Source organism: Urocitellus parryii, chromosome 5 (genome assembly GCF_045843805.1).
Source record: "Urocitellus parryii isolate mUroPar1 chromosome 5, mUroPar1.hap1, whole genome shotgun sequence".
NCBI lineage: Eukaryota > Metazoa > Chordata > Mammalia > Rodentia > Sciuridae > Urocitellus > Urocitellus parryii.
The window spans coordinates 107,698,814-107,712,910 of NC_135535.1; the positions used below are offsets into that span (position 1 = coordinate 107,698,814).

General features: G+C 47.9%; 2 protein-coding genes across 3 annotated transcripts in view; one reads left to right on the forward strand and one right to left on the reverse strand.

The window, feature by feature from the left end:
• Positions 1–9,465, forward strand: part of Vamp1 (vesicle associated membrane protein 1) — a 77,442-nt gene extending 67,977 nt beyond the window's left edge. Inside the window, exons 5-6 of the mRNA XM_077798494.1 lie at positions 8,560–8,629; positions 9,425–9,465. Of these exons, the coding sequence (XP_077654620.1) occupies positions 8,560–8,600 (41 nt within the window). The 3' untranslated portion in view covers positions 8,601–8,629; positions 9,425–9,465. The remainder of the gene's footprint in view (positions 1–8,559; positions 8,630–9,424) is intronic.
• On the reverse strand, positions 141–6,592 carry Ltbr (lymphotoxin beta receptor). Of its 2 annotated transcripts, none has more exons than XM_026403312.2 (10): positions 6,279–6,592; positions 6,054–6,150; positions 5,618–5,743; positions 5,390–5,542; positions 4,943–5,039; positions 4,695–4,792; positions 2,505–2,612; positions 2,184–2,209; positions 1,419–1,635; positions 141–1,055 (listed from the first exon to the last, which is right to left on the reverse strand). In XM_026403312.2, the coding sequence occupies exons 1-10, from the start codon at positions 6,372–6,374 to the stop codon at positions 814–816; spliced, it is 1,260 nt and encodes a 419-aa protein (XP_026259097.1). In that variant the 5' UTR covers positions 6,375–6,592; the 3' UTR covers positions 141–813. The 2 variants fall into 2 exon arrangements, with proteins under 2 accessions (XP_026259097.1, XP_026259096.1); XM_026403311.2 differs by having other exon boundaries at positions 2,136–2,209.
• Positions 9,466–14,097: the final 4,632 nt, after the last annotated feature.

Here is a 14,097-nt window from a genome sequence, read left to right on the forward strand (position 1 = left end):
CTAAGCAACTCAGTGGACCTTGTCTCTGATAAAATTCAAAATAGGGTTAGGAATGTGGCTCAGTGGTTGAGTGCCCCTGAGTTCAATTCCTGGTACCACCCTCCAAAAATCCCAAGAAAATAAATTATTTGAATCTCAATCTCCTCTTTATTTGCATGTGGTTAAATTCATAAATATACTTGCCATTTTTTCCCTCTTCCCAAACTCTCCCCCATACCTAGTAACCCTTCCCAAACCCCAGTTTTCATTGTCTTGCTTTCCTCTCCTCCAGGAGGTGAGAGGAGGGATGGTCCTCCATATAACTTCATCTTCATTCAGGGTCCATCTCAGTTCACATGAAGTATGGGCCCTCAAAGGGCCTCTGGAACTCGGGGATGAGCACCACAAATCCTTTACAGGTCCCAGGATGTCCTTGCAAGTGAACATGTGACTGCCTTCCCTGTGTGCCATGCTTTGGGTGGCAGAGTGCCACAGTGGGCAGAAGTTTAGCGTCATATGCCCAGTCCGTGCGTGAGGCTGAGCTGCTGCAGCCCCAGTGGGCAGGTGGGTCTGTAATAAGGTCTTGGGCTTGCTCAGGCAGTGGTGAGAGTCCTGTAGTGGGCACTGGACCCAGCGAGTACGTGACCCTGCTCTCCAAGAGGTGTCTGAGGCCCGGTCCTTTAAAGCTCTGTTTCTCAGAGCCCTGCGCAGGCTCCATGCGAGTTCTGTGTGGGTAGGCAGCCTCCGAGGAGAAGGTGCTCTTGGGCCTCTCTTTTCCTTGTGTTTCTCAGACACCGTCTGACATGGGTAACCAACTAGCTCCTTGGGCCCCTGTTAGAGGGCATGGCACCCCATTGTCTCTGTCTCAGCCAGATGCCAAGCTTTCCCATCTTCTTGGTAGGGTGTAGAGAGTTCAGAAGATACAGGGGCACCCTCTTCAGGAATGGGGTATGGAGGCTCAGGGGGAGCTGTGGGGTCTCCAGGACCCCGTGTTCCCCCCAGTACTGGACCATTATAGATGTAGATGTTGCCAGTGACAGTCACAGAGCCACCGGTGACATGAATACCATTGGCACCTGGGGGAAGGGAAGTGGAATGAGAGAGGTCAAGGGAGCCTGGTGAAGGAATGCCCCATCAAGGAGCAGACTGCTGCTCCCTGAAATCTTCCAGCCTCCCGCTCTTCCCTTCCTGTCCCTTCTCCCATTTGCTACTGGCTTCTTGAGCTCTAGGTATATTTCTGTTTCTGAGTTTTTTGCTCTTCCTCTCTCTAACTGTGACACTCTGGCTGGTTGTCAGGAACTCTGTCTTGACTCTGCTTTGGTCTTTTTGTTTCATCTGGCCATATTTCCCCTCCATGCTACCATCCCTCCTTTTGCTTCTTTAACATCCCTTCTTCTCCACACTCCCTTCTCCCTGCTGGCCTGCCCAGGTTCACTCACCGTGGGCCACATGGCCTTGCTCCCCAGACTCAGCCTCCAACTCCCTGGTCTGGATCAGAGGGCTCTGCTGTTGTAGCACCACTTCCTCCAAAGCTGGAGTTGGTGGGGGCCCGCCAGGGGCTGGGGACAAGTCTCCAGGGTTGGGCAGAAGTGGCTCTACCAGGTCAGGGAAATGTGGGTTGGCTTTCGGAGGAGGACACGAAGGGGATTCCTCCCCCTATGGAAGAGAGACAGAGAATCAACCAATGATGAATGACAGAGATCCCCATCTTTTATATCCTATGCCATGCTTTGGCAATTCACTACCAGTTTCTGCTCCTCACCATGCCCCCTTCCTCAGGGCCTTTGCACTTGATGCTCCCCCCACTTCCTCGAGCACTTTCCCCAAGACACCTCTCTGGCGGGCTCCCTCATTTCTTCTCTGCACAAATAGGAGCTACCAGAGAGGCCTTCCCTGCCCACTCTGTTTAAAATAACATACCCCATCCTTTGCCACTGTCCCCCTTCCCTGCTTCATTTAGTATTATATTAACCTGATACTTGGTTTATAATTCTTATTCCCCAGCATGTAAACTCTAGGAGGGGTGGTGCTTTCCTTTGCTCACTGCTGTACCCCCATTTCCTAGCACAGTGCCTGGTACATGGCTTAATAAACTATTAGTTGAATGAATGAATGTTGAAGCCTGAAGAGTTTTTCTGGTCTGCTCCCCGCTGTACCTCATCACCTCCGCCCCTTCTTGCTGTCTTCTCAGCCTCCCCCATTACCTCTGGATGCGTCTTGAGCAGGGATCCTGCAATGCAAAATGAAATGGGTGAAAGGCCTCCAGCCCCTAGCCTTTCCCCCCGCCACACCCCATCCTCCTGTGTTGCTGCCCATCCTGGGATCCCAGAAAGAACAGGCTGTTATTACTCTGTCCCCTGCCTCAGAATGAGGGCTTATGTGGAGAGAATGACATTTATTTTGTGGGACAGGCATTAAGAGCTTTGAGGGGGTGGGAGGAGGTAGAAGAGTTTGCACTGGGGAAGTTGAATGTCCCTCCCGACTCCCAACCATCCATGCGGGAGCTGAGGGCAGCTCCTTCCTACCCAGTTTCCTGCAGAGAGAGGGATGACTCTTCCAGGTGCAGGCGAGGACAGTGGTGAGGAGCAGAAAGGAGACCAATGGCAGCAGGATGGCCAGCACCAGCATGGTTCCTGCCAGGACAACAGATGGGGCGGGTGGTGTGCGTGTGTGATGATGGCCGGAAGGGCAGAGGGGGAGGAAGCCAAGGAGGAGGCTTCCTGTTCTCTGGCAACTCAGAGAAAAGGGGGAGCAACTTTTTTGCTCTGGTCATAATGTAGAATTAGAGCCATTTCCCTTGGGTTGTGGAGAAGGGAACTAAGCTGGGCTTGGGGAGGACCTCTTGACAGCCACAGAGACCCTGTTGTGGAGAGAGATGCTTAGGTAGTGTACATGCCTCTTGCTCAGAGACCACCAATGGGGCTGCCTTGTGGGTGAGAGATGGGAGCTTGGGCAGCTGGTTTTCAAAGGGCTGGAAGTGGTGGGTGGGAGGCAGTAGGGGAGGGTTAGTCTTGGGGTTATAAAGACATTCAGGACACAGGGTAGAGCCACATTTCTGTGGACTTGGCCATCTTACATACAGACCACTGCAGAGGAGCTGGGATTGCTGCTGTATATGTTACACCTGGGTTTCTTCCCCATGGTGTGATTTTAAGTCATATCATTTATTTAAATATCAAATTTTCATACACAAAATAAGCAGGTTAGCTTATATACTCTCTAGTCATTTCTAGCTCTAACATGTCAGTTGTATTTGATACATAATTAAAAATTCTGAGAGGACATAGAAAGATATTTAGGATATACTGTTGAGTGAAAAATCAGGTTACAGGGGTTGGGGTATAGCTTAATGTGAGAGCTGTGCTTAGCATGAGTAAGGTCTCTGGGGTTCAATCCCCAGTACCAAAAAAGGAAAAGAAAAGGAAAGAAAAGAATAATTACGTTATAAAATATTAAAATCACTCCATTTTAGTTAAAAATTTATATGTATACATATGCACAAGAAAATGTCTGGGAGAATATATATCAAAATAATAAGAGTGAATATGCTAAGCAATGGCTCTGTGAGTAAGTTTGTTTTGCTTTAGTTTTGCTTATTCTGAATTTTCTAATTTTCCACGGTGTGCATACATTATGGCACGGAATTTAGAGTAAGAAAGACCTAAATACAGATCTTAATAATTCCAGTTACCACCTGAGTGATCTTGGGTAAGTCACTTAATTTCTTTGATTTCCATTTCTGCATTCTGTCAGTGAGGATAATAATAGGATCTCCTTTGTAGAATCATTAAGAGGATTAAATGAGATAGTGAATGGAAATGTTTAGATTGCCTGACATAGTTCTCAATAAATGGAAGCTATATGTCAGCTATAATTAAATCTCAGTGTTGGAGTATTTCTTGGCATCTTATTATATATAACTTTAAAAGTGTGTGTGTACCGGTCAGAATGGCAGTCCTCAAAAATACAAATAATAATAAATTCTGGAGAGGATGTGGAGAAAAAGGAACACTTTTACATTGTTGTTAATTAGTAAATCCACTTGGAAATCAGTGTGGAGGTTCCTCAAAAGACTAGGCATAGAGCCACCATACTGACCCAGCTATTCCACTACTTTATATTTACTCTGAAGAATTAAAGTCATCATACTACAGTGATACATGCATACCCTTGTTTTTAGCAGCACAATTCACTGTAGCCAAACTATGGAACCAGCTTAGGTGCCCATCAACGAATGAATGGATAAAGAAAATGTGATATATATATATATATATATATATATATATATATATATATATATATACACACACACAGTGGAGTTTTATTCAGAAAAAGAAAATGAAATTGTTATTTGCAGGAAAATGTATGCAACTAGACATCATTAAGTTAAGTGAAGTAAGCTAAATGCAAAAAGTCAGGGGTCATATTTTTCTCTCATATGCGGAAGCTAGAGAGGAAAAAGGAAAAAAAAGGTGGGGTGGGAAGGGATCTCGTGAAAATCAAAAGGAGGTCCATAGAGGAAAGGGAGTAGGGAATGAAGGCAGGGAGGGAGGGGGAAGTGATATTGAACAAATTATATTGTTATAGTGTGTGTATGTACAAACAGGTAACAACAAATCCCATCATTATGTACAACTATACTGCACCAATAAAAAAAATGTGGAAAAAAAAAGTGTCCTGACCCCACCTTGTGTCCCTCAGTCCTCACCCCTCACCTGGCATCTCAGGAGGCAGTGGCTCTGGTGGTTTTATGCAGATTGTGTCAGATTCGGGGGTGCCTGGAGCTTCTTCCACAAGGCCTTGGTCCTCACACCTGCAGAAGAAAGAGGATTGATTGTGATCTCCTGCTCCTGTCTCCAGTGCCTAACTCAAGGGGTGGAAGTGGCCAGCTGAGCGCATGGAATCAAGGATGGGAGCGGCTGGGCTTCTTTGAGGGTAGAAAGGCATAGGCAGGGGCACTCACCTGGTGTGGGGTTGGCAGTGGGCGTAGCGAGAGGAAGTGTTCTGGAAGTGTCCTGCCTTACAGGGGACACAGTTGTTGTCATCCTCCCTGATTTCATCTGGCAAGAGAAAGGAAGGCCAGCACAGGTGAATGGGCAAAAGGACCCTATAAAGGGTCTCCTGTTTGCCAACCACCCTGTGTTGTAGCGCTCACCTTCCCCAGCTCTGCTCTGCTGCCTGCCATTTTGCCCATGCTTCCTCAATGCTGAGAGGAGCCCCCTGTGCTCCAGCACCCATCCCAATTCCATTTCCCTGCAAACCCCTTCTGTGAATCTTTTGCATGGAATGAGAAGAAGCATTTTATGCCCAGACTACCTGGCATTGACCATGGCACAGTTCCATGCTCCCTGCCCTCACTCAAGCTCAACACTCAGCCTCCTTTTGTTATCTGCCCTCAGTGACCTCTGACCTTTAAGCTCGACTTCAGTGCCGGGCGGGCACTCTGAAAGTAGATCACAAAACACACACTCAGGGGCTCGTTGGGCACAGAACATTCCTGGCTGGCAGCGGCACTCAGTTTTGCGATGGCTGGTGCAAGGCGCAACCTCCCTGAAGCCCAGCACTGGTGGGGAGATGGGAAAGCTCAGAGAAGGGCTATGCTCCAGGAAGTCCCAATCCCGAGCACATCTCCACTCACCTGGGTCACAGGGACGGCACATCTGGCAGATGGTGAGGTGGTTCCAGTGCTCATTGTAGGAGTTTTCAGCGCACATGGCACAATGTGTGTCCTGGCTATGGTTGCATTCAGCTGTGACATAGGTGCCTAGGATATGAGTGGGGCAGCAACAGGGCATCAGGACAGCCGGCATTCCACCATCACCTCTGCTGCTTGCTTGCTTGGTGACTCCAAGCCTATCCTCAGTCTCCTTGCCCCCTGCATCCTACATGGCGGTCCAGCTACTTTTCAGTGAGGAAAAGGACTAAGAGCCCCACTGAAGAGGGCGAATCTCAGTGCCTGCATATGAAACCGCTGATGTTTCTCACTGTCACTATGGACACTCATTGTGGACAATGTCCACCTTTCCTCTAACCCACCTCCATGCCCCAGGCTTCCTGGGACCACCGCCTCTCACCTGGGGGGCAGCGGGAGCAGCAGAGCTGATGCTTGGGCTCGTAGTACTCCTTTTCCTGGTCCCAGCAGGTTTGGTTCTTCGATCTGTATGGGGGCACCTTCAAGGGGAGAAGGAGGTGAGGGAGAAGAATGAGTCAGGGGTCAGCTTGGGAGGGCAGAGGGACTGGAGAGCAGGCTGCTCACACCCTCTTCCCTACCATCACCAGCCACTGGGCCCCTCCCTCACCAGCTGGGGCTGGGATGTCACTAGGAGCCCGCAGAGGCCCAGCAGGAGTGACCCCCAGGCCAGGCCGCAGGGAAAGACCGCCCAGGGCAGGCGCATGGCGGCCACTGGACCCGTCGACCAGGCGTGTGGAGGCCTGGGAGGAAGGTGGGAAGCCTATACGTCCAAAGCGGCGATGGCGGCTGCTTCCCAAGCCCAGCGGCTGGGCCGACGTGCCCCCCGGGGCCGGGAGCGGCCGGGCCTGGCCTCCAGGGCTCCAGCGGCCAGGCTCAGGAAGTGGGAGTGGAGCTCGCCGGCCGCGGGGGCGGGGACAGGGAGCGCTGGGAGCTAAGACCGGCCTGTCGCAATCGCAATGGGGGAAGAGGAACAGGCTTGGCTGCCTAGATGCGGGGCGGGAGGGGGTGGCCGGGAAAGCACGTGAGGACAGCAGGCCCGGAACCCGGCCTCCTCCCTTCTTCGGAAGCCTGACCAGGAGAGAAGGGCTGCCAGAACAGGAGGGCCCAGCTGGTGGGAAAGGGGCAACAGACCATGGACAGGCCTCCAAGAGCCTGGAACCAGGGGAGTGTACAGATAGATGGGTGCCAGATCTGAAAAATGGAGGTTCCAGGGACCGCCGGAGTGCATTGAGCAGAGACTCAGGAACAAGCAGCAGAATGTAGCTGTCTGGAACCCAGAATTCCCTCTTGGCAGAGGCCTGCGTGTCTGCCCTGCTCTGTGACTTTTTAAGACAAACTAGAAGGGATAGCAAGTCAGATGGGTCTCCACCCTGCTGACCCAACCCACTAGGCGACTTGAGAGAGTGCAGCTGGTCCTGAGCCCAGAGAGAGTGGAGAGGATGTGCAGTCCGAGTTCCTGATGAGTGGGCACAGCTGGGCATGCTGCTGGGAAGCCTAGTCCCAGCTTCCTCACCCAAGTGCAGCCCCCTCACCTTCAGGAGGAGACTGAGGCTCAGGGTGCCAGGTACAGGAGACCCAGATTCCAAGGTTCTTTAGCCTGGTGCCTGCCCCCTTTCTTTCCACCATCTTCTTTCAACCTATTAACCCTCCCCCAGGGCTGTTTGCAGTGTTGCCGCCAGCCTCTTGGGTCTCCAAGTTTCAGTGCTCTTGGCTAACTCCGGTCTGTGCTTGAGGAGACACTCTGGCTCTGGGAAGCATCTGCTAGACCAGCTACGCCTCTAGGAAAGCTGTCTCTGTACCCTGCTTTCTTAGTAGACTCTGCAGTGACTGGAACCAAATGTTTGAGTCTAGCATACGCTGACTCATACGTGCCCAATACAGATTTATGGAATAAATGAACAACGTGCACCTTGCTTAACCGGTCCATGAACTGGACCAGGGTCCAGAGCTCCTGATTTCCAGGTCCCAGATCATTTCAGCAACCACACTGCCTCCTTGTAACTCAGAGGTGTCTCCTTTGGGATGAGGGGGCTAATTTTTCCCTTGAGATAGGTCACCTGTACTTGTCCCTGACAACCTCTGTTCAGCACTCATCTTTACCCTGGTTGGTAGATGGCCATGCAGGCTCTTAGTGGAGGAGACAGGAAATGTTGGTGCAGGAGTATGGGGAGGAGATGTTACAAAGACTGAAGGGATCTGCCTGAGTGTTAGACTCTGTGAGGAGCTCTCTCCTCACCTGCAGGCCAACACCTGCATGCCGTTGGCAACTGTGGATATGAATGAGCCATGGCTTCCTGGAGAGGGAAGAAGTATCTAGACAGTGGGCACTGCTCAGGGCTGCAGCTCTTTCCAGATCTAGGGCATTGGGCTCACCCTGAGCTCTTAAATGCATAAAGGAATGGGTATCTAGTGGCTTTAAATCCTTTTTTCACTTTAAAAAAAATTTTTATTATGGAAATTTTATAACATAATAAACAAAGGGAAAAAAATAATATTGGGACCTGCTATGTCCTCATTACCCCTTCAACTCACGGTCAGTTTTATTTCTTTGTATGCCTCCTTCCCTCACTAACATACATGCTCTGTTAATCCCCCTTGATTATTATGAAGCACATTCAAGACATCATGTCATTTCATTTGAAAATATTTCAGGCTTTTACTCTGAAAGAAAGGGACTCTTTTCTTTTAGTTGAGGTAAAACATGAATGAAGTGCATGAAGTACACAAATCTTATACATACAGGTAGGAAATATGAATTGGTGAATTTTCTTTTTTCTTTTCTTTTTTTTTAAAGGCTGATTATTCCTTAGTAGGATACTGACATTTCAAGGCTTTTTGCTCATGTAAGTCTTTTTTTAAATTTTTTTTAAATTTTTTTATTTTTTTAGTTTTCGGCGGACACAACATCTTTGTTTGTACGTGGTGCTGAAGATAGAACCCGGGCCGCACGAATGCCAGGTGAGCGCGCTACCGCTTGAGCCACATCCCCAGCCCGAATTGGTGAATTTTCAACCTCAAAGATTCTATGTGTCCCTCTAGAACATTTCTTGCACTAAAAAAGGTTGCTGCATGCCCTTTGCAGGCTCAGATAACCACTCTCTCAGATCCTTATTAACCTCCGCAGGCTGAACTGGGCTTCTTTTCTTGTGCCAGTAAGCAGCTGATTCACTTTGGTATCTGTTCTCCACCCTTTCCCTGTATTGGGAACTACATTTCCCAGACTCCTTTTACTCTGGCTTCTGCATAGGTTCAGCCAATAGGAGGCACTGGCAAATGACAAGTGGGTGAGGAGAGAAGACGCCAGGCCATCTCTCCCATTCTGTTTTCTGGCATCACTTGTGGCTGGTTATATTTCTTTCTACACTCCTTCCACAATCCCATTTCCTACTGGGGAGTCCCCACTATTTAGTTCCTGCTTAATAGCTTTGCGAGCTTCTTGGTCTCTAATGCTGGGATACCCTTCTGTCTTCCAGCCTAAAGGAGGGAAGCTGCTTCCTGCTCTATTACTTTCTTACTGTCTCTTTTGGTTTCTCAGCTATTCCATTACCCATATACCAATTCCTTGTTATTTTTTTTCCATTTGGAAGAGTGTTTCATATTTCCTACCTGGCCTATGACAGACACATCAATAAATAGCTATTATGCCTACCCAATCGACCGTTGGAGGACAGAGACTCACAAAGACAAAAAAATCCATGATTTATTGTGGGCAGGGTACCATCTTCACTTTTTTCCTTTCATGTTCTTTTCCAGCTTCCTTTGAAGTTTTACTGAGGTCCATTGGGCAGCACCAGACCCAGACTGGGTGTCCCATACACACTTAGAACATATGAAAGTGATGTGGTGGTACATGCCTGTAATCTCAGTGGCTCGGGAGGTTGAGACAGGATTGGAAGATCAAAGCCAGCCTCAGCAATTTAGAGAAGCCCTGTCCCAAAATAAAAAAAATAAAATAAAAATAAGAATGGCTGGGGATGTGGCTCAGTGGCTAACTGCCCCCCTGGATTCAATCCATTGGTACCCCAAACAAAACCATAGCAATAATAACACAAGTGACAGTGGGGTCTCCTCCCAGGCCTTCTTCAGAGCAGGTTACTGAGAGGTCCTTCTTCCCACAGGCCCTTGAAGAATTGCAAAAGGAGATCAGTATGAAGAGAGTCTTTCAAATGTTCTTTCTTTCTCTCTTCTGTCCCACACTGCTGGTGCCCTTGGATAGGGTCTGGCAAACACTGAAAAACGAATATAACTGATGAGGGCTGACTTTCTCTACCGTTGTTCTCAACTGGGTGAATTTGCCCCCCAGAAGACATTGGGCAACATCTTCAGACATTTTTGGTTGCACCTGTTTTGGAGGTACTACCATTTTCTAGGGCATAGAAGCCAAGATGCTGCTAAATATCCCATAATGCACAGGCCATCCCTCCACAACAAAGAATTATCTGGCTCAAAATGTCAGTAGTGCGGAGGGTGATAAGCCTTGTCTTAACCAAGGGAATAAATTTTTAATGGTGAACTTCTAAGCATTTTTCCAGACCCTATCTGGACGAGACTAAAAGTGAAAGGGAGGGATTTTCTGTCCATCGTTTTAGATTCATATCCCATAAATAAAGATAAAAGGATTGCTGTTTTCCCCAGTATGTATCCCAGGGTGGAGCAGCTAATTAGTTCTAAGTGGTAAGACTAAAGAGTTGTATTTAGCCAGATTTGTTGGCACATGCCTGTAATCCCTGTAGGAAGCTGAGGCAGGAGGATCGCAAGTTCGAGGCTAGCCTCAGCAACTTAGAGAGAACCTTGTTTCAAACTAAGATTTTTTTTTATTTATTTTTTTATTGGTTGTTCACAACATTACAAAGCTCTTGACATATTTCATACATTAGATTGAAGTGGGTTATGAACTCCCAATTTTACCCCAAATGCAGATTGCAGAATCACGTCGGTTACACATCCACAATTTTACATATGTTTCAAACTAAGATTTTAAGAAAAGGCTGGGGATATAGCTCAGTGGTAAAGAGCCCCTGGATTTAATCCCAGTAACAACAACAAAAAATAGTTGCATGTAATTAACTAATTTTTACTCTAGAAACGATATAGGCTGCAAAGGAAAAAGTGAGGGAAATTTAGGTAAATTAATAATTCACAAATAAATGATTTATCAGAGGAAATTAGGATGTTAGATGTTTGGGGTCTTCTTTCTCATTTTTTGCACAAGCCTCTCTGTCAAAAATAAATCTTGGGCCTTACCAAAAAGAGGCTAATTCTGCTGTCCTCTGCAGAGTGGATCAACAAATAGTGACCTATAGACCTAGGTCCCTGTCCTCAGAAAACTCACAACATGATGCATACATATGTAAGTATGCACACACACTCTGGCTTTCTCTAGCATAATCATAGTAAAGAGCAGCAAGTACTGAGATAGGCTCTCCCTGAGAGTGTGGAGGAGAATGATTCCTTCTATCATTGTCTGTCCCTGGAGCACAAGAGGCAGGAAAAACTTCCAACTCATAATCTTTATCCTGCTGATAAAGTTCAGTTCTTTCCATGCAACCTTATTTTTTTGGGGTGGGGGGGGGACCAGGGATTGAACTCAGAGGCGCTCAACCACTGAGCCACATCCCCAGCCCTATTTTGTATTTTATTTAGAGACAGGGTCTCATAGTTGCTTAGCACCTTGCCATTGCTGAGGCTGATTTGAACTCTCCATCCTCCTGTCTAAGCCTCCCCAGCCACTGGGATCACAGGTGTGTGCCACCGCTCCTGGCTTCTAGGCAACCTTTGTACATTTTATGGCCATACCAAGAATTAGAAGGTGGCTGAAGTTTGGACAGGGCTGGGACTCTGGGAGAGGCTGAGAGGAGCCCTAGAAAGTGGGTGCTTCCTAGATAAGATCAGTAAGACCCCCAACTTCCCATACAATAAGACTCCACTTCTGTCATGTGGGCTTTTTTTAAACCTTTATTTATTTTTATGTGGTGCTGAGGTTCAAATCCAGTGCCTCACACATGCTAGGCAACGGAGCCACAACCCCAACCAAGACTACACTTCTGGAAGTCAGGGAAGCAGTGTTGAGCTTGGAAGCGGAATTGAGGGTGGTGATGCTGCACGGGGAGGAGGCTTGGTTTTCATTCTGGCCCTACTTCAACTTCTGAGTGACTGTGGGTAAGTCACTTTGCTTCTCTGGGCCTCAGTCTCTCATGACTTGAGCAATGGGCCATATTCAGGTTGGCTAGCAAGGCCTCTGAAACCATCTGGCCTGCCTTACCCACCTCTTCCTATCTTATCATTTTTCAAATGGGAATGCTGGGGCCCAGAGAGATAAATTGCCTGTTCCAAAGTCACACAGTTTAAAAGCAAAAGTGGAAGCCATAGAATAATATTTGTAACATGGTCACACATGAAAACAATTGTACATTTAATATAAGAAAATACATATAAATCTATAAGGACACACAAAAAGATACAGGTCTGGGCATGATGGGACATGCTTATAATCCCAGTGACTCAAGAGGCTGAGGCAGGAAGATCACAAGTTCAAGGCCAGCCTGGGCAATTTAGTGAGATCCTGTCTCAAACTAAAAAATAAAAAGGGCTGAGGATGTAGCTCTGTGGTAGAGTGCCTCTGGGTTCAATCCCAGTACTGGGGGAAAAATTTGATAGTGACATATATACAAATTATAGTGGGTCTTTTTTGGGCTGAGGGAAGGAAAAGAAATGAAGCAATAAAAACAGTTATTATTCCTTTTACTTGTGTATTGCTGGGAAATGATTGTGACAAAATATATTTGTGTATTATTTCTACACTTTTAAAAGATATTATTTCAAATGGAGCCCTGACAAAAGCCAGGTCTCAGCTTTCTGTTTTTCTCACAACAAGCTTGCTCTGGCCCATTCCGGATCTACAATGCTGTGGGCTCTAAGCTGCTCCTGTACCTTGGCAGGATGTGCCAGGATCACCACACTCTCCAGATCAGACCTTGCAGTTCTCAGCCCTTGAGATGAAGACTGTTTGTCATTAATGGCTGGATTTCAGACACCAGCTAGCAAACAGGAAAGGCAGGGGGGTGCTTCTGAGCACCTACTAGATCAAACAGTTAGAGAGCCACATATCTGTTTGTAGGACCCTAATTTACGGACCTCACTCATCTAGGGGTGTCTGGGTTCCACAGGGAGGCAGGGACAGTGCAGAGAGAGCTTTTCTCAGCCCCAAGGAGACAGTCCAGTACCCAAAGAACTGATGAAATCATGGTCTCTACATGGAATTTAACAGACCCTTCCTGGCTTTCAAATCCAGGTACAGAAGAGCCCTCAAGGAGGAGAAGAATTCTGAATTCTGTTTATAACTCTGATGCTGTTCGGTTTTGTGACATCAGGTCAGAAAACCAGCTTATCTTTGTGGAGGGCCAGTTCTTTTTCTGGAAAGTGAAGAAAAAGCCAATCTTTCCTTTTCCTAGGAGAGGTTTCACAAGAGATGGCAAGGGAAACCACCAGATGAGGTTTAGAATCCTGATTAACACCTGCTCTTACTTTTAGAAATCACAAGGCAGCCACAAGGTCAGGTTGTACCCTGAGCCAGAGGCCCCTCCTTCCATCTTTGCCTGGTGAACTCATTCTTTGCCATCCAGTTGAGAGGCCAGCATCTCTGGGATCTCACCTGGAAATGAGAGCCTCCCTTGGACTCTCAGAGTGCTTGGTTCTTATCTCTGCCTCTATATCCTTATCTTACTATATATTGCAACTACCTGTTTGCAGGCCTGCTTCTTTCCATGAGCATAGATCAGTGCTCAGGCAGGCCTGGGCTTGCAGGTCGGAGCACATTGGAATGCCCAGGCCTGCTGCTGGAGGGAGGGAGGCAGGAAGAGCCAGTGACCACACTCCTGCACTCTGGGCTGCCTGCTGCAGGACCCAAGGGTGGTAGATCTGACTTGCAAAGGGCCTGAGCTATGTGAATGGATCTCCTGTGTCTCCTTGGGTCTTCTTTTGGGGCTAGATTCTCTGACCCTTCCCTTTCCACACACTCACTGCTTCCATCTTTACTATTTGGCTGCATTATAATTGAACAGAGGTCTTGGAGAAAAACAGCCCCAACTAATTATCTCTCTTCCACAGCAGTGTAGACTTGGACCATGTGCACCCTCTTCCTCCCAGACACCCAAAATGACGCATCCCTTTTTTGCCCTCTCAGTGCTCTCTGTCCCTGCCTTTCCCTGGGCTCCCAGTCTCCCAGTCTTTACCCACAGTACCCTGCTTGGCCCCTAGGCTACCTCTCAGTGCCCACATTCCTGCAACCCCGTGACCAAACCAGGGGACGTTACACATTCTTGGCCTGGCAGTCAATGGTGTAAAAAAGAACAGAATGTCCCAGGGCCCCACCCATCCCCCAGCTTCACCTGGGCCCCTCCCTGGCCAGGACCAGGCTGAGCAGGGGG